The sequence below is a fragment of the Periplaneta americana genome, chromosome 1 (assembly GCF_040183065.1).
Source record: "Periplaneta americana isolate PAMFEO1 chromosome 1, P.americana_PAMFEO1_priV1, whole genome shotgun sequence".
NCBI classification, from domain to species: Eukaryota; Metazoa; Arthropoda; class Insecta; order Blattodea; family Blattidae; genus Periplaneta; species Periplaneta americana.
The window spans coordinates 99,843,676-99,867,831 of record NC_091117.1 but is presented as its reverse complement, the minus strand read 5'-3'; the positions used below and the strand labels follow the sequence as shown (position 1 = coordinate 99,867,831).

The window sequence follows — 24,156 nt, the reverse complement described above, 5'->3', positions numbered from 1 at the left end:
TTTATGGATGGACAGTATAGAAGAATGTGTTTCAGATCTTCATCATGATCCACAGACAAGTAGGATTATCAGAAATGTGAAATCGGTGTAGGTACAATTGAGTGACAATGTGACCTGTTTTGGCTCTTGTTAAAAATGTTTGAACATGTCTGGGCAAGTTTTTGTACATTTCCAGGTCATTTGGTTTCTTTTGTACAGATTGTAAATTTTTTCATTTGTCAGAAGAGAGCCAATTGTTGATCCGTAGGTTTGTAAAATGAGACTTTACAGAAGCAAAAGCATTGGATAGAGATATCACTTGAAGAGGTCGTGCTTGCAAATATGTTGCCTGCTTTGCAATATTATTGACTTTCTCGTTTCCAGGTATACCACAATGACTAGGTATCCATTGAAATGTTATTTCCTTTTGGAGTTCTTTTAGTTTACTTAGTTGTTTCTGAATTGGAATAATTCTATGTGCATATAGGTTTGGTACATATTTAATTATATTAAATATAACCCCCTTGGAGTCGGTAAGTATGCAAATAGATTTTTCAGAAATTTGAGTTTCACACTGAAGAGCAGCATCAGGAGCTAGCAATTCAGTGTCAAGACTGGAGGAGGATGAACATGGTATGAAATAACTTTCTTGATATTTTGGAATATAATACCCTGCTCCTGATGTCCCATTATTAGGATTTAGAGATCCATCTGTATAAATTTGAAGGTGATCCTTATATGTACTGCAGAGTAGTTCCATGGAATCTAACTTAAGAATGTATGGAGGATCATTTTTGGAATGATTTCCTGGAATTTGTATGCTCTGTTCTGGAATCACCCATTTCCATGGAGGAATTTCGTTCACAACTGGAGTTTTAGCAATGAGTGTGTCTGTGATATAGATTGGTATTTCTTCTTTTTTTATTTTATAGAAATTACACAGGATATCATCTGACAGTTTGAAGAATATCTGAGATCTGGATGAAGCTTGCAATTTTAAATGTATTTTTAGAGCCTTTTGTAATATATAGTGTCTGAGTGGTTGAATATTACATTCAATTTCTAGGGCGACAGTTGACGTGGTTTTTGGTACTCCTAGGCATAATATTAAGGCTGAGTTTTGAAGAACAGAAATTTTTTGTAGATGAGTTGCTGATGCTCCTCCCCATATTTCACATCCATAGGTCAATTTTGATCGTATATAAGCATTATAAAACAGACACATTGTCGTGATATCTGATCCCCATTTCCTATTAGCTATGATCTTTAAGAGATTTAATCGTGGTAGACACTGCGAGGCAACTTTGGTTAAATGTGTTTTCCATAAAAGTTTTTCATCAAAATTAATCCTAGGATCTTAGGACTTGGATTGTACTGAATTTCTTGATTATTCAAATAAATGTGAGGTTTATAGTTTTTTAGGCTATATCTTCTTGTGAAGACAGTATATTCAGTTTTTGATTGTGAGATAGATAGATTCCATTTGGATGTCCAATTACTGATATTATTTATAGCTGTTTGTATAACTCTTAATGATTCGTTTGGATCTTTGTTCGTAGCCCATACTGTAACATCATCTGCATAAATACTTATTTTTACCTCAGGTGGAACAACATCAGGTAAGTCATGTAACATTATATTAAATAAATTTGGGCTTAAAACAGAACCTTGAGGTATACCACCTGTAATTTTTTTGGATAAAGATAAATGATTATTTACTGAGGTTTGAATTGTTCGTTCATTAAGAAAAAAATGTAGAAATCTTAGCATTCTGCCTTTGATACCAAGTTTCATAGATTGTAATAAAATGGATCTGTGTGGAGTATTATCAAAAGCGGCTTCAAAGTCTATCATTACAGCTAATGTGGTCTTCTTTCCTGTGAACCCTTTATAAATTTCTTGAGCAAAATATAATAGAGCGTCAGTTGTGCCACATGATGGCCTAAAGCCAAACTGATATGGGCTTAAAAGATTGAAAGTTTCAAGTCTCCAGGTTAATCTTCTGTGAACAATGCATTCCAGTAATTTAGAAATGCAGGATGTTAAAGATATCGGTCTATATGATTTAGGGTCCAATTTGTCTTTACCTGGTTTGAGAATAGGAATTACAATTGCATGTTTCCAAGTTTTAGGATAAAAGCCTGTTTTCCAAATATTATTGAAGAGATGGAGAATTTCTTGCCGAATTTTATCAGAGGAATTTAATAACATGCTGCTATGGATTTCATCCTCTCCTGTAGCAGAATTGTGTAGCTCTGATATTGCCAAGTTTATTTCTTCAGTGGTAAAAGCATTGTCTGTTATATCATTATGAAGAAAAATGAGTTGAAAATTACTTGTAAGATATTGTTATTCTTTATTCTTATATTTAGACCATGATGAATTATTAGTCAGCCTTTGGGCATAGTGTGAATTTACGAGTTCTGCCTTTTTAGCATTTTTTGTTATTATTGTTTGATTACTATTTTTAAGGTGAGTGATGTGTTCATAACTCTTGCCTTCTATGGCTTTAAATCTTTTCCATACAGTTGTAGGCGGAGTATTTGGGTTTAAAGACCCAACAAATCGCTGCCAGCTTGTTCTTTTGGCTTCAAGAATACTTCTTCTGAGATTTTCCCTTGCTTTATTATATTTTATTTTGTCATCAACTGTCCTCGTTTTCATCCATTGTCGCCGAGCAGATTGCTGTTATTTTCTCATGTAAATTAAATCATGAGGTAAAATAGTCCCTCAATCGGATCTCCGGGTAGTGATTGCACTGAGAGATGCCAAGAATTGTACTAAAGTACTTATTTGGAACACCAAAAGTCACACCGTCCAGTCAATCAGAGCCAAATTTAATATTGAAAAGAACCATATAATGAAACAAAGAGGCAAATATGAACAGATCGAGAGGATATAATATGTCTTCAGGTAAACTATTATTACACATTCTGCTTCAGTAATATTTACAGTTGTGCTTTCGTCATACATATTCCTTTAAGAAGAAATAATCTATTTAATTATAATTCTTCTGTCGTATTTTAAATGGTCATTTCTCTTATTTGTTTGCAAGAACCGTAATTTTATCACTTTATTGTCATCATCATCATCATCATTGATTGAGAGATCTTTCTCAAGATAAGTAGTGAAGTACTGTTTTTCTTGTTAGCCTAGAACATTGTATCTTGTTTGCATGTTTGCAGATGTTCAGATGTTGATTTCTGCCAAAAATGCTAGAAACTTCTATCAACACAGTCGAATGTACTATACAGGGTAAATGCAATATGAGTTGCTTTGTTTATCTCTGTGTTACTTAATCAGAACTGTTATAGGAAAGTAGAAGTTTGATTTGTTAGTGTAATTAATTACAATTACACTAACAAAGCAGACACATAAAAAAAACAATAAAGTTCCCTGTAGTCTCAAGAAAGCTTGATGAAATAACTGGAAACTGGAAAATGTACACCTGATGAAGCTTTAGCCCACCTTAAAAGAATTCGACTAGATCCCGCTCTGAATAGAATAGAATATTATATACAATCATCACTCATTCCCCAGAAGCAAAGGACGCAAACCTTGATTTAATGTTGAGTGCTACAAACAAAGAAAAGAAACAATCAAAGTTCTACACAGAGCACGAACAGACATCTCCGAGGAAAATCCCTTGGAACAGGATCCTACCCTTTAAAAGCATTTTTGTTTTTTTACCAAATGGGTTCTCATAATAAGCTTCTAATTTACTAGTTAAAGTTGTGAAATTGTCATTAGCAATTATATATCACATTCAAAAGATTTAATCAAACTTCTACACAGAACACGAACAGACATCTCCGAGGCAAATCCTTTGGAACAGGATTCTGCCCTTTAAAAGCGTTTTTGTTTTTTTTTTTTACCTAATGAGTTTTTATAATAAGCTTCTAATTTACTAGTTAAAATTGTCAAATTGTCATTAGCAATTTTATATCACATTCAAATTAATCAAACTTCTAACAGAGCACGAACAGACATCTCCAAGGCAAATCAAAATTTGTATGCAGAGAAAAGGAAGCATATAAAAAACTGCTGAAGACCACGGAAACTAATTAATAGAAGAACAAGAGGCACTAACAGATCTCACTTGTGTCCTTAGAAGGTAGTCAACCAGCACTGCCACGGAAATCCCAATGGAATCTTGGGAAAAACATTTTTTCCTCCTCAACAGAGGTAACCTAACTAACGCATGCAAAATCAAAGAGTCAGAGTAATACGACATAGAGCTGATAAGCAGAACATAAGTAAGAGCAGCCATCCTTAAGGCAAAAGACAAGAATCGATTTTAATATGCAGGTTATAATATTTTTGTATTCTTATGTCAATATATTCATTTATTGCAATGTGTTATTTTTATCCTGATTCTGTTCATTTTAATTCTATATTTATATTTCTCATGTAAATTTATATAAAAAGTTCACCATTCATTTACTATCCCCACTTTTCGAGGTGTCCCGATTTTGGGACTTGAAAATCTGGTCACACTGCTTACTGTCTGTTACATGGTCCTTTATACACAGAGATATGACTACTAATGCCCCCTGTATGACATGTTATAGAAACATCACTTTAATCATTTACATATCACTGTTTGTATTTTGTGTGGCACTGATCTGGTAACAAATGGGCGACTCTTTTAGTGTAAAGCAATTTTCATGTGCAACTGCAACACTACCACTATATATATATGAAACTTGTAAAAAAGGAATGTTTCTTGCAACTTACGTACTTCAGTCAAATTTTCTAATGATAGCTGGTACATTTTCCCACATGTAAGTTTCACAGGATTTAGAGTACGAGCTATTATGAACATCAATTCATGTTTCAATTGAGAAGATCCATCAAACCAGTTGCAACCATAAGCTGCATTTGCTGTTTCCAAACTCTGCAACAGTAACACAATATACCGTATTAATCCTACATACAGATGTAAACTTATTATGATTTCAGATAATTTAATTCATAACAGACAAACACTTTCACTTTATATAAATGTGCACATAATGTATCTACTAGGTATGTTCTTATCATTGAGCAAGCTAGTATGACATAAGATCCATACAACATTTTCTGTAAGATTGTCGAATAAAGTGACTGTACAAGGACAACTTTTCCTATTATTGTTATACAAGGTGCATTTGAAAAGTTCGTGGTCTGACACGTAGATGGCATTGAAAACGTGTCAACAATGCCGCCATTGTTAGCAGCCATTTTACATTAGTTCAAACACGAAGAATCATAATTTTCTGTTGACTACATTTGGTGTAGTTTAATTTTGGAGTTACTGTGCCAAACAGATTGGCAAAAATGGAATGTATCGAGCTTTGTGCTATCATTAAATATTTCTTAATAAAAGGGAATGAGTCCAACAAATTAAAACACACATGGATGCTACACTGGAGAAATCTGCTTCAGCATTTTCGACTTTGAAAAAATGGGCAGCACTATTTAAACATTGTCGAGAGAGTGTGGAAGATGACCCCTGCCATGCACGTCCACTAACAGCAATAAGTGAAGAAATCGTAGAAAAAATTCACGATATGGTGTTGAATGACTGTTAACTGAAAGTGTGGGAAATTAGCGAGGTTATGAGTATCTCAACTGAACAGGTGTGCCATATCTTACTCAATGTCTTGGGCATGTCCAAGATCTCCACAAAGTGGATTCTGCGTTTGTTAACACTGAAACAAAAGCACGTTCAATGTCAGATTTTAAGGGAATGTCTGGCTTGATTTGAGAAAAATACTCCCGATTCTTTGACGTGGTTTATGACTACTGCTGAAACCTGAAACCACTACTGCTTACCAGAGACAAAACAGCAGTCGAAACAATGGAAGCACAGTGATTCCTCACCTCCAAAGAAAGCAAAAGCTGTTCAATTGGCTGGGAAAGTCATTGCGTCCGTGTTCTGGGAGAAAGGGGAGAACAGTAACCGGATAATATTATTCAAATCTCTCGTAGCAACTGAAAGGGAAAATTCGCGAGAAGAGACCAGGTATTGCCAAGAAGAAAGTGTTGTTTCATCACGACAATGCACTTGCTCACACGTCTGCAATCATGGTTGCTAAACTACACGAACTACAGTTCGAATTGTTGCACATCCACCAACCCCCTACTCACCAGAACTCGCATCCTCAGCATTCTTTCTTTCTTTTCCCGGAGCTCAAAACTCACTTGGCTGGAAAGAAATTTTCGTCAAATGAAGAGGTTATTGCAGCAACAGAAGGCTTTTTTGCAGATCTCGAGGAATCTGTGTACAAGGAAGGTATAGCAGCATTGTAGCACCGGTGGACCAAGTGTGTGAATCTTGAGCAGGATTATGTTGAGGAATAAGGATTGTTTCAGAATAATCCAGTTTAATTTCCATGTCAGATTGTGAACTTTTCAAACAATCCTCTTATAGTCATTGCTCTTTTAACGGTATAGCATCATCCCACAGACTACATATCTACTATCTTTCATAGTGTACATACAAAAGCTTGAAATTCTCTCTCACTCCCTATCAGAGATTGCTGGTAGCTGTCAAAATTCAAAAAGAAATTTAAAATTCATCTATTAAGCAATCAAACGCCTCATTATCATTAAACTTAAAATAGGATTTTGTCTACTCATACTTTTATCTCCTTCCTCTATTAATTTTACTATTTGTATGTAATTAGTAGATTTAATATAGCTAATTATTGAATAATATTAATTATTTTTATTATGTTTAGGTTGAACACTTTATTCAATCATTTTATGTCATTACTGTCTTGTGAAATATCTATTTTAGTTTATTATATTGTATTTCATATAATTTGCACTAGTTAGTTTTGGTTGAATGAAAGAGAAGGCCTGAAGGCCTTAATTCTACCAGAGAATAAATAAATAAAATAGTAAATACGTACAGTTATAAAACATACTTTAATTTTGTTTAAGTGCCTAGCTCATAGTGATTGTCATTTTTAGTTGTTTTCATTGTTTGTAAATAAACTCTTAGCCAAGTTCAGTAATTTTTCTCAAATTCAGTTTCAGATTTAACGGACTTTTGCCTTTAATATATCCTATGCAGACGTTTATATAATGAGTAGGTCCAGAAAGTTCATGCATTTACATATATTTTTCCATTGGCTGTTAATTATCTTGACGAATTATACAAATTTTAACGTATCAAACCAAATTTTATGTTGCATATACATGGTATTTCAGGAGGAATAGTAAATATTTTAGGGGGTGATAGTATGGATTGTTCTGAGTAAAAAGCTCATATAAACATGTGTCCAATTTTTATTGGGTACAGAGATACAGCTGTTAGAATGTAACACAAGAAGGTGTTAAGCAAAGGCAAATGATTATGTTCAATGCATTTTCGTTGCTATGGGCTTATTTATCGATTGTCATTTTTGTTTTGAAGGTCAAGTTGTGAAGTTATTCTTTAGTTTACATAATTGAATTTTCAACTGTGATTGTGATTTGTTGGCCAATTCTACTGTATTGTTTAACCATGCCGCAAGTATTTATAAATCCTGAGTATGCTAATATGGTATTTGTGTACAGGTTTTGTAATGAAAATGCTGTTGCTGCTTGTAGAGAATATGGCTGACAGTTTCCTAATCGCAGAGTTCCAGATTCAAGAGGGTTTACTCGTGTTTTCACTAAACTGCGTGAGACTGATGCAGTGCCTAGTAGTCATATTTCATCTGAACGTGTAAATTAACAATGTGGTTGAAGTAGAAGACATTATTCAGTTGGTAGAACTAGTCCTGCAACAAGCACACGCACAATTTCTGCATGTATTGGCATTTCACATACAAGAGCACAGAGTACGGCAGATATTACGTATGCACGGGTTCTATCCTTATCATTTACAGTGGATTCAACACCTTCGAGCAGGAGACGAAGGTAGACAATTGAAATTTTGTCGATGGCTACTTGTAAATTGCCGAGTAATTCCATTCTTGCTCTTCACTGATGAAGCCACTTTCACTCGTAACGGTATCAATAACACTCGTAGCTCACATCAGTGGTCCGAAGAAAACCCACATCTCATTGTGGAGACACATTTTCAAGAATGCTTCTCTGTAAATGTGTGGTGTGGTGTGATAGACAATCAGTTGCTTGGGCCTGTTGTGTTACCATATCGTCTTACAGGGCCCCATTATCTAGACTTTCTTCAAAACGAGCTTCCATCTTTATTGGAAGAGGTTCCTTTGGCTACAAGGATGGGTATGTTCCTCCAGCATGATGGAGGCCCAGCACATTCTAGTCATCAGGTGATACATCATCTAAACCTAACATTCCCCGGAACATGGATCAGCAGATTTGCATTTGCTTAACACCTTCTTGGGTTACATCTTAACAGCTGTATCTCTGTACCCTATATAAATTGGACACATGTTTGTATGAACTTTTTTACCCAGAACAGTCCATACTATCACCCCCTAAAATATTTACTATTCCTCCTGAAACACCCTGTATTTACATATTTGGATTTTTTTATAAATGCATAATATTTAATGATATTTATATTATTGTGGCATATTTTCGCGTTTAAGCTCATTAAAGCTGATTTTATGTTGCATAAAAATGCAGGTAGTTTGGATTTTTAAAATAAAAAGTCGTATTCTATTTTTTAAAACTGGTATTGAGTGGACTTATTATAATTATTTTTACCAGAAAAGTTACTGAAAGTTTCGCGGCACACCCTAATAAATCTCATAGCACAGTAGTGTGCCACTCTCAACAATAAATGTAAATAATTGATTAAATGGCGATCTTACTCGTGTTAATTGTGTAAGCATGTGCGGCTTACAGCTGTTTCGGTGTTTCTTCACACCATCCTCAGAGCCTACTAGATCTCGGCGTCATCTCGAACTTCGCTGCCTGTAAGCCGCACATCCTTACACAATTAACACGAGTAAGATCGCCATTTAATCAATTATTTATATTCAAGTGTTAAAAGTAGTGTACAAATGATTCAACATGGAATAAATATAAGTTTAATCTCATGTAGTTTGACCTATAAAGTTATTACATTTATTGTTTATTATTATTATTATTATTATTATTATTATTATTATTATTATTATTATTATTATTATTATTGTTATTTAATACTTATTTATTAGTGATATCAAGAAATATATAATTTTATTAGTGCATATTTATTGACATATTTTAGTCTTTAAAGACATACTTGCATGCATATTCAATAGGTTTTTAGGGAATGAACTTTCTGGCTCTAATAATGAGTGTATGCGCTGGAAACAGGTTTCGCTGAATATGGTACAGAGCAGTTCGAAAAATGACTTAGGCAACTTGGAGCCCACTTAGCAGTGATTCAGCATGTCAGCTTTCGGCAATAAAATCTCGCGACTTACAACCTGCATTACATTACAGGTGTAATTTATGACTTACATGATAAGTGCTGGAAGTATAGCACGACTCTTTTTGTATGATTTATTCATAATTATGTATCATAAATGAAGATTCACTGTTGTAATGAGTACTGCATTGCCACGAATTAAATAAACTGCACTGAATGGAGGTCAGTTGTATACTAATTCTCTAACTAATGTTCCTTCAGCCTGTGTTTTCTGCCCATACCACGCAACACAAAACCTTCCCATATTCAATCCAGGAGAAATGTACACTCTATTCCCTTGGCAGTTGTGTTACATCTGTAACAGTAAAAGGCGAATGGCATTTACTGAGCAAAACCTGTTTCCTGGCAATTTTCATATATATATAACGAGTTTGATGAAAATAGCTTCATATACTCCTATATCGTTAGCCATAAATTGAGAGAATTCACATGTAAAAGGTGACATAAAATTTAATTGAGGAATAAAAATAGTATTTATAAAGACACTGATACGAAACTAGAAATATTTTATAAATCTGTTGTTTTGATTGAAAAACATTCGTGTACATGATAATTCAATTAAAGACATGTGCTTAAAAATGGTCTATCCCTCAAATTGGAAAATTTAAATATTACTGGTACCGGTACTATCTCTTGGCTGCAAGGAATACTAACTATTTATAAGTGATCTAACATCTAGAAGCCTCGTGGAGATTAAATATATCCCATCAAAATCCTTGTGTTTATTGCTCTGGTCTTACAGCATTTTCAAAACTCAGTTTTTTTTCCATTATTAAAAGTAAGAGTTAGATCATTCTTTCGTACATGTCTTCAATTCATATTAATATATGAAAAAAAAGAAATAAGTATTAAAGATCTATGTGTTCACAACATGGAAGAGAATGGTTTCTGTTTTACACAATCATTCTCCCACTCCTCCTATTGCCAGCTATGTATGTAATGCAGCCATTTAGCTTGTGCTAGTCAACAGTCATATTAATTTAAGCTGTGCTCAACCATCAACTTACAATTGTTTTAAGTTTAGTAGCAAAATAGCTGAACAAGGAGAGTTCAAAGAGAACAGCTGACAGGAAGCCAGTCACTGTCACAAATCTCAGGTTTTGTATCGGAACCTGAAAAACAACACAGTTTAATCTCGTATTAACAAAAGAACACAAAACTGTAAGCTTTTAAATAAAATTGAGATAGTCTGTACCGTAAGTCTTCATTTCTTCATTTTTGTAAATAGATATGAATATTTATTTTTCTATTATTGCGATGTACCGAAGTACATATGATATTTCCATGTAGGAATTCTGCGTTATCATATGATGAAAGATTGGTGGAGCGGAGAAAAATTCTCTCTGGCACCGGGATTTGAACCCGGGTTTTCAGCTCTATGTGCTGACGCTCTATTCACTAAGCCACACCGGATTCCAACTCCGATGCCGGATTGAATCTTCTCAGTTTAAGCTCCACCTCTTAGTTTCCCTTTAGTGGCCAATCCTCATACACTGTGTCACAGATGTGTGACCATGGCACCATGTCCAACATACTAATGTGCACCTCTGCACATTGTCACACATCTGTGGTACAGTGTATGAGGGTTGGTCACTGAAGGAAAACTAAGCGATGGAGCTTAAACTGAGAAGATTCAATCCGGCATCAGAATTGGAATCCGGTGTGGCTTAGTGCAGCGTTTCTCAAACTTTTTTGAAGTGGGGACCACTTTTTAAAGTCAGAACAGTTCCGCGGACCACCCTACTCTTGTTCCCTTCGAAAGTAAATTTATCATTTTCGTAGCATATTTTAATACCAGTATACATATATTTTAAAATTGAATTAAGATTCGGTACTTTGATCCTATGTTATGAATTCGAGTGGTCCCTGGCTGAGTTACAGGCACGGCACCAGATGTGCAGGGAAAAGATGTCGAGGAACACCACGTACATAGTGCTTTAAATCCCTCTTTTGTTGCTGAGAGTAGAGTGGGAAGTCGATAGACGGGTAGGGTAATAAATTTCATAAAACGTCTGTACTGGGAGAAAAAGTGAAATCGGATTGCCATGTGTCATTTTCAAACTCTTAGATTTTAAAATACAGTGTGATACACAATCGTTCGAATTTTATTTTTTCTTCTGTCTTTTTTGAAGGACCACAGGTGGTCCGCGGACCATAGTTTGAGAAACGCTGGCTTAGTGGATAGAGCTTCAGCACGTAGAGCTGAAAACCCGGGTTCGAATCCCAGTACCGAAGAGAATTTTTGTCCGCTCCATCGATCTTTCATCATATGTATTTTTTTGTCACTGTTTAAGGGTAAAGGTCAAGTAAACTGGAAGATTTTCAGTTAAGGTACTTTTTCAAAAATACTTTGTCATCTAAAACAAAAGCTGAATTTGTGTGTTCATTTCACCGTAATTTATACTCAAAGTTTTTATTAAATCTTTAAAACTTACATACTTTATTTGTAAAGTTTCTTCCTTGAAGCATACATCTATTTTTTTAATTTCTTGGCCGGTACCTACCTGCAATTTTTTTTATTATATTCCATTATACATGTATTAATATCAGTAGCTATTTATTATGTAAGAAAGCATAAGTTATAGAATACATATACATTTCGATATCAGTATGTATTTACCTGGATTGCAACTATCTCTACATGTTTATCACTGCTATTACTACTACCACTATTACTGCTAATATTGCTATACTAACTACAACTACCATTCTATCACTACTATTGCTGCTACTACTACCACTACCATTACTACCCCTACTATTGCTACTACTACTACTACTACTACTACTACTACTATTACTGCTACTGCTATAATGCTGCTACTTATTATAAACACCATTACCATTAGTTCCAAAAAACGGACTCATTGTATCACTAAAAGTTACCTGGCAGTTACCTGGAGTGGGTTGAGGGGAAATTCAACTGGGCAATTTGGCGCAACTGGGATTTGAACTTGGGTACACTAGTTTTGTTATCAGACGCATTGACCACTGGCCTTTTTAGCTAGACCTATGAACGGCTTGTATACATATGAAATGTGTAACTGATTACCATGTCTGAATCTGCTTTAGCCATTGGCAATGCTCAGTCGGCTAAGGCGTTTGCCTGTCGATCCAGAATTGCGCTCGAGCACGGGTTCGATCCCCGCTTGGGCTGAATACTTGGTTGGGTTTTTTCGAGGTTTTCCCCAACCGTAAGGCAAATGTCAGTTAATATATTGCGAATCCTCGGCCTCATCTTGTCAAATATTATCTCGCCATCACCAATTCCATAAACTTTAAATAACCTAGCAGTCGTTAAGTACCAATAAAAAAAAAAAAAAATCTGTCTTAGATTGTTTTTTTTTTTTTTTCAGAAAAAATTCTTTTCTTTAAATTAAATCTTCATAGACTGGTACCCTTTGACATAGTAAAGAAGAAGAGAAATACCTCCTAATTTCTTTTGTTTTAATTTAGGTATGTTGTTTAAAAGGAAGAGAGATGGTATGTTACGCCAGTCTGTGATAGACTGTTTAAGTACATACCACTGTTCTACAGAGAGTTCAGATGAGGTGTGGACAGGAGCGACGGGGTTTTCAGTGTGTGCTGCTGATACTCTCACAGGAGGAAATGGACAGTGTACAGTCGTGGTGAATCAACCTTACAAGTTTCCGTAACTAAGTAAAAAGTGTCTTACTTACCAACTTTATTGATGGAGGTGCTGAAACTGGCTACCTTCGTTGGCCACATATTTTTGCCACCTCTTCATGAAATTTCCCATAACTCACTGTCTTAGTTCTGGTCGATTAATGCTGTTAATTTCAGTTCTTCCAGGGTGCGTGGGGTACTTTGTCATGGAGAGGTACTTCATGAACGATACCAGTTTCTTAGCATTCCAATAATGATTGTTTTGTGAACACACATAATCATGGCGGTGGAACCATGCCTCGTCTGAGAAAAATATAAAAAATGTGTGTCTATTAGTCCATTATGAATATTATTCAGCATCCACTCAAAATGCGCGCCTATGTGCAGAATCATCTGGTTGAAGAGCATGTGTATTAGTTATTTTATATGACGCAACTTTAATAATTTCGTAGCTTTTGCACAGAGCCCTAAAAAATTCGTATTTGTTGTGAAAGGCACCTCAGTGATTTTCTAGGAGAATGTTCCAATCGATAACCAACGTGGTCTGTTTCTTCCCTGAGAACCCTATGCTGTCTGTTTTATTTCTTAGACCGAATACTTTTCGTTGCTTGAAATTTATTACAAAGATTATGGATTATTGTACATAATGGAACTTTTACACCTGGGAATCGTGTTTCAAACCGCCTTCGTACTTGGCTGGCAGACTGGGTTAACACATATGAATCATAAATATATACACGTTGTCAGTTGAAAACATTTAATTAATCATTATTTATTCACACTTTCATTTTAAATGCACAATCTTGACATGAGCCAGGATGAACACGTGCATGCCTCCGTCATCATTACGGAAACTTGTATGGTTGTATCATCACGACTCTGAGAGCATCAGTAGCACACAGTGAAAACCCCATTTATCCTGTCCACACCTCATCTGATCTCTCTGTAATTTGAGTATGATTCGTTGTAGCTTATTTCTCTCATTTGTTGTGTGGCAGTGGTCAACAAATATTGAGGATGTGTATGTACGTCTTTATAAACTTACTACTATCACCACCACCACCACCACCACCACCACCACCACCACCACCACCACCACCACCACCACCACCACCACCACCACCACGACTATTATTACTACTACTACAACTGCAACTGTTGCTGCTGCTCTTGAACAGCCTTGACCTCCCTTAGTAAAGCATGTCATTCCACTCTATTGCTTGCTTTTCTTCACTAGTCTCTAATTCCCAGCTTTCTGATATCTTCTTTCATGTTATCTAGCCATCTCTTTTCGGACCTTCCAATTTTCCTCTTTCCTTCTGGTTTTCCTCTATAAATCTTCTAAGTTATCCTGTTATCAGACATTCTCTTTCTAAATGCTAAAACTATTTCAGTCAAACTTGCTTATTCTCCTTATTCCATTCTCCTGTATTGAGCCATAAATCTTCCTTACAATTTTCTCTCCCAGATCTTAATGGAGTTCTCATTTGCACTTGTTAGAAACCAAGCTGTTGGCCTGACCACAGTTTTGTAGATCTGTAGTTTGGTCTTAAGTGTTACTAAAGATAACCATAATAGCGTAATAGTAACAGTTCCCTGCTATTAAACTAGCTCTCATAACAGCTTCAAGTTCGTTCCATACAGATACAGAATATTAAATTTATTTGATAGATTTAACTAAATAACTTTGTTTAAGTGATTGAAAAATCATACAGAATCACTGTGTGCTTTACTGATGGAAAACTTGATGAAATAAGAGCTGCTTTGGAATGTGGTCCTCAATATGTATCACAAGACAGGAATTTCTAAAGCATGTGTAAGACGAACAAAATTGCTGAATTTAAAGCTTTGCAGAATTTCAGGAATCACAGCTTCAAGATTACTATCGTAGCAGTGGTGGCTGATTGACTGAGGCAAGTGAGGCCGGGCCTCAGTCACTTGGCTTAACTGAAATCAAATTTTGTGTTTTTATATAATGTATTAGTTATTTGAATGAAGCATATATCGCTGTAGAAGCATTTGAAAACTTTGATGTATCTAGACCTGTTTTGCAGTAAAATTTGTTCCTGAGGCCGGGATCGCTCGTGCTGGGTCTGGCTTGTGATGTATATAGACCTGTTTTGCAGTAAAATTTGTTCCTGAGGCCAGAATCGTCTGGCTTAATGCATTTCATGTCCTTTCGCGGGCTTTGAGTTCACGCTTAAAACGTTGTAGCTGAGGCACAATTCGGCTGGCCTGGTCAGGTTTCACTCGTCCCATCCATGGGCCGGCCTCAAGGGTAGAGTGGGGTGGGAATAGCAGTGGTGACTTGTCTTCCTAACTAGGCCATAAATAACAAAATTCCAGCTCTTTGGCAGGCAGAAACCCACTCGGTTCTCTCCCCTTATGTCTCAATTTATGACATAAGCGAGGGTGTTCTACTATTGTACTTCGTAGTACAGTAGTGAATCTGGGCCAATGTTGTTATGTATTTTGGGAAAATATAAACAGAAACAAATGAGAGAAATAATGCTGGTGCAGTTAATTCATTGTTAGAGTGTCCTTTTTCGAGAAGAAATAATACTAAAAGAAAGGAAGTTTTAAATAAAGAGAGAGACTACCGAGATACCTACGACATCACTGATAATTTTTCTGACACATAATCTTAAAACGCGAGTTTCTATTGCATCCTGGTATGGGCAACATAAATGGTTATGTGGTAATGTGATGCAAAATAAACTTCTCTTGGCCTTGTTTGTTGCTGTGAAAGGAAGAAAATAAAAAGAAAAGAAAGAAAGGGGAATTTCAACACATAATATGGGATGCTTCATCACACTGAAACAATCACTGAAACTCAGAGCATAACAGCTTATTTGGTGAGTGAAATTATTATTTTTCATTGATAGTAATAAGAATAGACTAATAATAGTAATAATAATAACAATAATAATAATGATAATAATAATAATACAGTAATAATGATATTAATAATATAATAACAATAATAATTAATATCATAAACAAACATTTCCTATCGGAGGCACTTAAACTAGTTGCATCTGGCCTCACCGAGGATTTTGATCACCGGCCGCTACTGTATCGTAGACTTAATTTTTGTAATTGGATGTTATAAATAGTAAATAACGAAGAAATTGATCCCAGATCGATGAGACTTCATTTCATCTGAATGGCCATGTGGCATTATATAATAACAAATACGAATCAACAGAGAAATCAACAATCGTGAAAGAGACTCCATTGTATGATGCAAAAGTAGGGGTGTGATGTGTCATCAGTGCCCACAGAATTATTGAAACGTTCTTTCACATGAAGAAACAATTAACTGTGCGAGGTACAAAAAAGAATTGGAAACTTTTTCTGATACATTATAATATGTGCATAATGTTTTGGGATGCATTTTCAGAGCATAGCGCCACAACTCATACTGCTAATGTATCCATGAACGAATTGTACTGGGTACTTGAGTACAGAATTATTAGAAAGAATTTGTTATCTCCAGATTTCCCAGACTTCACACCTTGTCATTTGTATCTCCGATGAATTAAAAATACATATATATATATATATATATATATATATATATATATATATATACAACGAATCCTCATAATGCTAGAAGAATTTAAAGAAAATATACAATGAGAAATTAGGTCCATTGGTACAGAGGAACTGTTGCATGTAAAGGAAATTTTCTTGAAAATATGTGAAATATGCTTTAGAGAAAATGAGCATTCTTTCCAGCAGCTACTGTGAATAGAGTATAGTGTTTTTATGGTTCTTATACCTAAGTTTTAATCTGGTGAAATACCGATAGATAGCAGTGGCACACAAAAGTGAGGACTAACATAATGACTAGGTCAGCATTCCACCTTAAATTGACGAAACGCACTGTATATACTACTATTACTACTACTACTACTACTACTACTACTACTGCTGCTGCTGCTGCTATTACTACTACTACTACTACTATTACTACTACTACTACTACTACTACTACTACTACTACGACCACCACCACCACCACCACCACCACCACACCACCACCAGGGTTGCCAGATTCTCTAGTCAGGAATTCAGAACAGATGATGATACTGCGTACCTTAATGTGACTACACATTTGAATTAATTCAATTTGTAATACAAATGATTTTATTAGTTTTATGTATTTCAGCTATTTATATACCGGTAAGGCCTAAACTTTTTAATTATTTTGTTACATTTTTTGTTAGATTATGAAATTTCCTTTGAATTACTGATGAAATCTGGAAAAATAATCTCACATTACAGCCTGATCTATACAGAAAAATGCATTATACAATGTCAATAATAAGTCGACTTCCAAAGACACTAAAGAATAAAAATACTGTACAATAAGTTACCCTAATACATACTATAGTATTATTATTTTTATTTCAATACAACCCGATAGGAGATGCCAGGCAGCGTTGACGATGTTGAACATAGCTTAGACAGGGTCTTGAAAAAATGGATAAGGAATTTTTAAAATAACCTTACATAAATGAATAAAGAATTATATTTTTCCAATCTTTTTGACATTCCGGGACAAATATAAATGAATCCAGGACACAGGACACACCATTGACATCCAGAACAATCCTGGAGAATCCAGGACATCTGGTAACCCTGACTATACTACTGCTACTGCTCTTTTCAATGGCAATCTATTTAACAGGCAGGTCTGCTGATATTTTCTGAAGATGTTGCAATGTAACATGTGATATCTGCTTCAGTTATTTTGAATGTGCTACTCACATCTAGTGGGCTTTTTATTTCAGAGAATAGTGAAGTTGGAGTATTTTTCAAATGAATGTGAATTATTTTAATTACATTTATATATTTTAATGTATTACTCACGACAAACAGTTGAAACAATACCAAACATAGTGTACCACTACTTAAGACAAGTTGAACTAACATAATAGGACTCATTATGTGCTCCAGTTCTTGACATAACCTGAAACAATTCGTAAACAAACACATTTATCAATTCTACTCATTACAGTTACGTTCATAGAGAAACATTCTGTAATACGTAATAACATGTGATATGGCCATGCATTAACAGACTTCCAATATTGTATCATATATTGAAATATAGGCTACTCTGATATTGTAATTTTGTCTTCGGAGAAGTTCTTCTAAATGGTATTAATGTATTACGAGGAAACTTTTGATAAGTACCCTGTATCCACCTATTCTGAAAAATGGTGCTAGCCAAAAGTTTTCTCTCTCTTTTTGATGTGAATACGTCTATAAGTTCGCTGCAGTATTAGAGTGCCATCCCAGAAAATCGTCCGACACATTTTCAAGTGAGTTTTGTCGCACCTACAATTTCTAAACTACATGACATATTCCAATGAAGTAAACACCGATCGACAGGATCAATGTACTAGTATCCAATGTGACTTTGAGTTGGAGCAGGTAACGTCATCTAGCAATATGTGCCAGGCGGGGGAAGTTGCATGAAGTGGTGGGTTGTGCGGCAGCCAAGGCAATGCAACTCGAAAATTCGAAGTGATAGAACATTTGCAGTGGTGTCAATCAGCAGTCAACATGTTAAATTGGAAAAATTTGCGAGTGAAATTGAGTGAAGAGAGAACATTCAAAATGTCGAGGCATTTAATGTCTCAGAATTCAAATCTGGTCGCCATTTTGTTTATAAACCATTAATACCTTCTACGTTGTGTCTAACATACATAAGTTTACATTAAGAAATTATATTCCTATTGAAAAAATAATAAGCCTACATGTTGATTGCTGTTATTGGTATATGGCCAAGACCATTATAGGAGTTCCAATGTACTTAGGTCGAAAAATGAACTCATTGTGCCCTTCTGATTTGAGGATGAAGATATTAAGTACCGGTACAGTAGAATTCCGATTATTCTGATTATACGGGCCGAAGGCACTCCAGATAATATGGAGGGTGAGAGCTCCAGTGGCATAGCGTCAATGTAAGCTAAAAAGCTTAGCTTCCCCAGTTAATAACTCCATAATAAACCTGCAGTTTATGAATAAAATTATTTATTAATTTTAATACAATTTATATTTACACGTTAAATTTTGTGATGCGGCAGCTCAGGATGATTTGTAATGCAGCAGTAAACATGAAGCCTGCACACACCAGCTTTCAATCCGCTCCATTGCACTACAAGCAGACTCGTTTCTTTCACGCATTCTTCTGTGTAACCCACCCTGCAGATTTTCCATTCCTTTCTAACTAAATTACCCTGGTCGCAGCTCGCAAGAAGCTAGCTTTGGCATTGAAAAGAATTTAGTTTCCGAGTTATCCCTTTCGTGAGTTGTGTTCAATTGAAGTGTTAGTGTGCATTGTGGCTGACATAATAAATAATGAGTGAAATAAAAGTTCCTGACACTATAATTTACTTGAATTATTTTTTAGAACAATTCCATTAGGTACCAAGACTGACTTACGAACAAAAGTATGTTTTAAAAAACAAACGACCAACTCCCTTGCTGTCAATAAAGGACATAACCAAAAGACGGACGCGTACTTACGTAATTATACTAACACTGTATCTATTGACCGTTAATATTGTGATTTCTCTAAATATGACAGGGAGTGGGCTAATGTTAAATTAGATCTATACGTGTTTATTTGTTAGAGATATGTGTAAACCATGAAATCATATTTTACTACGTACCATTTGAGGTGATGCCTTATTGGTGTTACTTATGAGGTTCCAACCAATCTCGGGCTGCTGACTTGACATTGACTACCGGTACTATTTATTTTAAGACTATACTTTTTCAATACGTTTCCTCATACATGAAAGGCAACTTGAGTTAGCTTCCCCTGGTCAAAATTTCATGCTACGCCACTGGAGAGCTCTATGTGGTTTTTGATTATGTACTGGTAATCATAAAGGGACAAAGGTCGAACCCAGTAATGTAGAAAGACGTTACTCACATGTACATAATAAACGAGTTTTTATTCATAATACAATACAGTATGTAATGGACTAAAAAAAACTTTGTTATTGTTCAGCCTACTGTATTATATGTACACTACTATAATTAAAAAAAAAGCGATCTGGATAACATGGAAGTCCAGATAATCGGGACTGTACTATATTTGAATAAAAGCTCCGAAATTACTTTAACCAGACAGACTTTTTAAATCAATATTTGAAGTGGAGCCCTGTAGTTTCATATTAAGACGTCCTGACTACTTATCTGAAACAGTGGCTGAACATGTGCTGATAAATTAAAGATAGTAAATATTGCCTATTTTCCTTCTCTCAATTCATAAATGAAGGGTACACGGGAAAAACGATCAAGGTCCATCAAAAATCGAAATTGAGTTAATAATGTTATCTTATAGTGGAAAGGAAGTACTATCATGTGGTCTAGCTAGTAATAAGAAATAATCGTTCTTGACATTCCACTACGTCAATTTCTATTAAATTCACACATAACAAAGTATTAAGTGCTTAAACTTTAAAATTCGTTTTTCTTGAAACTTTCTAAAATGGACCTTGATCGTTTTTCCCGTGTACCCTTCAAATTCAGTTTACTGAAATTCATTACTCACCCAAGTAAAGCTTGGTGGATTTTTATACAGTTATGCAGCGCCTTCATTTCTTCATCAAGTTTTTCGTTTGTGCAAGTATCATTTTGTTCCTGTTCATCCCACGGTTTCCTGTAACTTCTGAGTGCTGCTTCTTCTTTACTTACTCCAATATTATGTCTCTTCACATCTAATAAGTCTTGCCTTTCTCTATACAGCGGCATTTGTGTATTTTGTAACATGTGTGACTTGACTGTAATATTAGTCTCTATTTCATTTGCAATGAACGATGTGTTGGGTCTATAGCAATCAATCTGTCCTATTTTAATTAATGATTTATGCAGCATTTTAAACTGGCCACAAATGTATATGATAATACAAACGAAAAAACAGTCCCATGCTGGTGCATATGATATGAATATAAAGGCATGAGAAACATGCAAAGCGTATGCTGAAAAATAAGCATATGGATTGCTTAAATTAAATGGAGTCCAAGCTTCAAAAGGCAGTTTTCTTGTTAAACCATCTGCTTCCCTCTCATCATCGACAAATGGCAAAATCAACCAAGTTAAACAACAAAGAGAAGCCAGAAAACTGAATATGAGTATCAATGTCCTTGCCTGTTTATAACATTCTGTCCCCACTTCTTCATCAAGAACAAGATTTTTTTCCAAAATATCAATAAGAGAACGGATAGTTTTTTGTTTGCTGACGAGATATATAATTTTAAGTATAAATTGAAAATTAATTAGTACCTCACTAACGAGAAGTGTTATATAATATAAGTCTCTGAACTTGAAGTAACAATCTGCCACCTCCAGAGTCAAAATAACACACAAATTAATTAATGTAAATCCCAAACGAAAGTGATAAACAATCCAAGAACTCGTTTTACCTCCACTTGGCCAGAGACCCAAAAAATGAAGATATCTAATATTGAAATGTAAAAATATTTGCTGCTTTTTGGTATCAGTTGGTTTCTTTACATTTTCTGTAGTCTTTCTCATTGTTTGATGAGTAATAAATATATTAAGTAAACATTGCGTGATATCATATCCGTTAAAAAATAAAACGTTTTCTTGTCGAAAAGATATGGAGAAATTAAAGGAGATATGACAATTCGTATATTGAACAATTTTTCAATACTTTCGGTCTTCAAATGAGTGTAGAAATGATTATACTACAGTTGTGACACCATTTATATATAGATTTTTTTTAATGAGCATTACCTAAAAGTTTCCTATGTAACTTTACCTAAACTTCCCTACTGGATTTTTAAGTGATAGAGATAGAGTATTTGCTAAGGGCAATTGCAATTAATCTGCCACAGTAGCAGAAATTATAAGTACCAGTATTCAATAACACTGTAATCAAATAAGCAGCTCTACAGCCATGTGTGTTTTAAACTAGTTTCTAAAAGCTGTAAGGAAAGACAAATATTACATCCGATATCAGTGTAATCAGTGCCTGTAATCACATAAGAAGCTCTATAGCCATTCAAGCTTTTTTTTTAACCAGTGTTTAAAAGTTATAATGAAAGACAAAAACTAAATTCATCTAATCCCTCCACAGGTCAAGTCTGATTCTTAAGGTTCATTTTCGTTTGTCCACACTGAGTCAAGACAAGTGTGAGGGTTGGAAGAAAGAGAAAGTTGAATCATCTTTACAACAATGGGAACAACTGGATAATACGCACGGCAGACCAATATCGATAGTCGACTCTACTCGCTGGCCACTAGTCACCGGGCCGTACCGAGCCGTATCAAACAAAATATAATCGAAATGGTGGTAGTCAAATTCGCGACTATATTCTTAAATAATTCACTCCATTAGTCAAGTTCAAGGTTTTATGTAGTACAACGGCGGTTTTTTGAATGCATTAAATGAAAATGAAGATGTAATAAGATAATAAACTAGGTTATCACAAGGAAATTAACAGGAAAAAAGATGTGTTTCACGGAATACAATTAAAATGACGGAAAGTAAATTTCCGGTTAATGTTCGCCAAAGCGTAAAGTACGTAATTATGACGGCGTTGCTGTTTTATTTCTGGCCTATAGAAAAATACCTAGCCTTTTACGAAAAAAAATTTAAGGACCATGAAATTATTCACCGCTTTCATTATAGGCCTATTATTTTTTAACAATATTACGAATCAAAAACTGTCATATTATATAATTTTAACTACTACATGGACGAACCAAATCAAGCTAACCTAACCTAACCAAAGCTAACCTAACCTAACCAAAGCTAACCTAACCTAACCAAAGCTAAGCTAACCTAACCAAAACTAATCTAACCTAACCAAAGCTAATTTAACCTAACCTAAGCTAACCTAACCAAAGCTAACCTAACCTAACCAAAGCTAACCTAACCAAAACTAATCTAACCTAACCAAAGCTAATTTAAGCTAACCTAACCTAATCTAAGCTAAGCTAAGCTAAGCTAAGCTAAGCTAAGCTAACATAACATAACATAACATAACATAACATAACATAACATAACATAACATAACATAACATAACATAACCTTCGTAAATGCAAGGCCTGTAACCGGAGCAAGAAGGGATCTCAATCATTTAATCTGCAAGTACACGCAAAAATAAATTCAAGTAAGGATCACGCTCCCACTGCATGAGAGGTCCGCGCATGCGCTACAGAAAAACTGTTTCTGTCCCGAGCCTCTCATCTAAGGCACTCGTCATAATTTACTCGCAATATTTACGCAAATACACATTGTCGCTAACAGTGGTGCTATCTCTCAATAATGTTCAGAACGAAGGAGGTAGACAGAGAGAGAAAAAATTTCTCCCGCCAACTACGCCACACACCAACGTCATGTTCTTATGTTGGTGACATTGTGTATTTACTTAAATTTGGTGCTAAACGTAACGGCACGGTTCAAAGTGACCGTGCTAATTCTCCAGTATAGCGCAACAAATGAGTTACAACCAACGAGTTAAAAAGAGAAAGATATAGAGTGGTCATTGCGCCGCCATGTTTGAAGAAAATTGAACGACCGTCGGTAATGAACTTATGCGCCCAAAACAAAGTGGGCGTGGTGATAACTGACATTAGAATCGTCTGCTGTCTTAATTTCGTTTGCATAAATCAGTTAAATCTTTACACGTTGCAAAACTATTTACTATACCATAAGATATAGAATGAAAGTAGGCCCTATCTGTAGTAAACAACCTTTACTTCCAAGCTTGTAACGTGGGTGAAACATGACAAAACACGCTTTCAGTTTTTTTGTTACAGTAAAGTATAATAATTATCGAAATGTGAACGTGAGGCCAACAGCCGGCTGGTCTGTCTGAGCCTTTCAAGGGCTGTGGCACCACAGATAATTATTAGTGTATAAATGAGCACCCACGTACAATAATGGGGTAAGTAGTTACGAAATATATTCATACTTACCCCATTACTGCACATGGGTGCTCAATTATGTTCTTTCATATCCTTCCAGTCAAAATACTAACAACAATACGACCTACCCCAGAGTTTTGCGTTATTTTGGATGCGAGTGTCGAAATACAATTTTAATATTTGATTGCTATTACTAGGTTTGAAACGGAATTGTAGGGGTTTTATCCGTATTTAGTTTAACTTTATTACT

General features: G+C 35.1%; 1 protein-coding gene across 4 annotated transcripts in view; it reads right to left on the bottom strand.

Annotated features, from left to right (window-relative positions):
- Nucleotides 1–23,025, bottom strand: part of LOC138698704 (odorant receptor 2a-like) — a 50,742-nt gene extending 27,717 nt beyond the window's left edge. Inside the window, exons 1-4 of one of the 4 annotated variants that reach the window (XM_069824908.1) lie at nt 20,562–23,025; nt 17,861–17,960; nt 10,363–10,467; nt 4,721–4,876 (exon numbers count right to left, since the gene is read on the bottom strand). In XM_069824908.1, the coding sequence (XP_069681009.1) occupies nt 4,721–4,876; nt 10,363–10,467; nt 17,861–17,960; nt 20,562–21,544 (1,344 nt within the window). In that variant the 5' untranslated portion in view covers nt 21,545–23,025. Of the gene's footprint in view, nt 1–4,720; nt 4,877–6,111; nt 6,307–10,362; nt 10,468–17,860; nt 18,794–20,561 lie in introns of those variants that run through there. The other 3 variants (XM_069824900.1, XM_069824917.1, XM_069824926.1) reach the window with 3 other exon arrangements.
- Nucleotides 23,026–24,156: the final 1,131 nt, after the last annotated feature.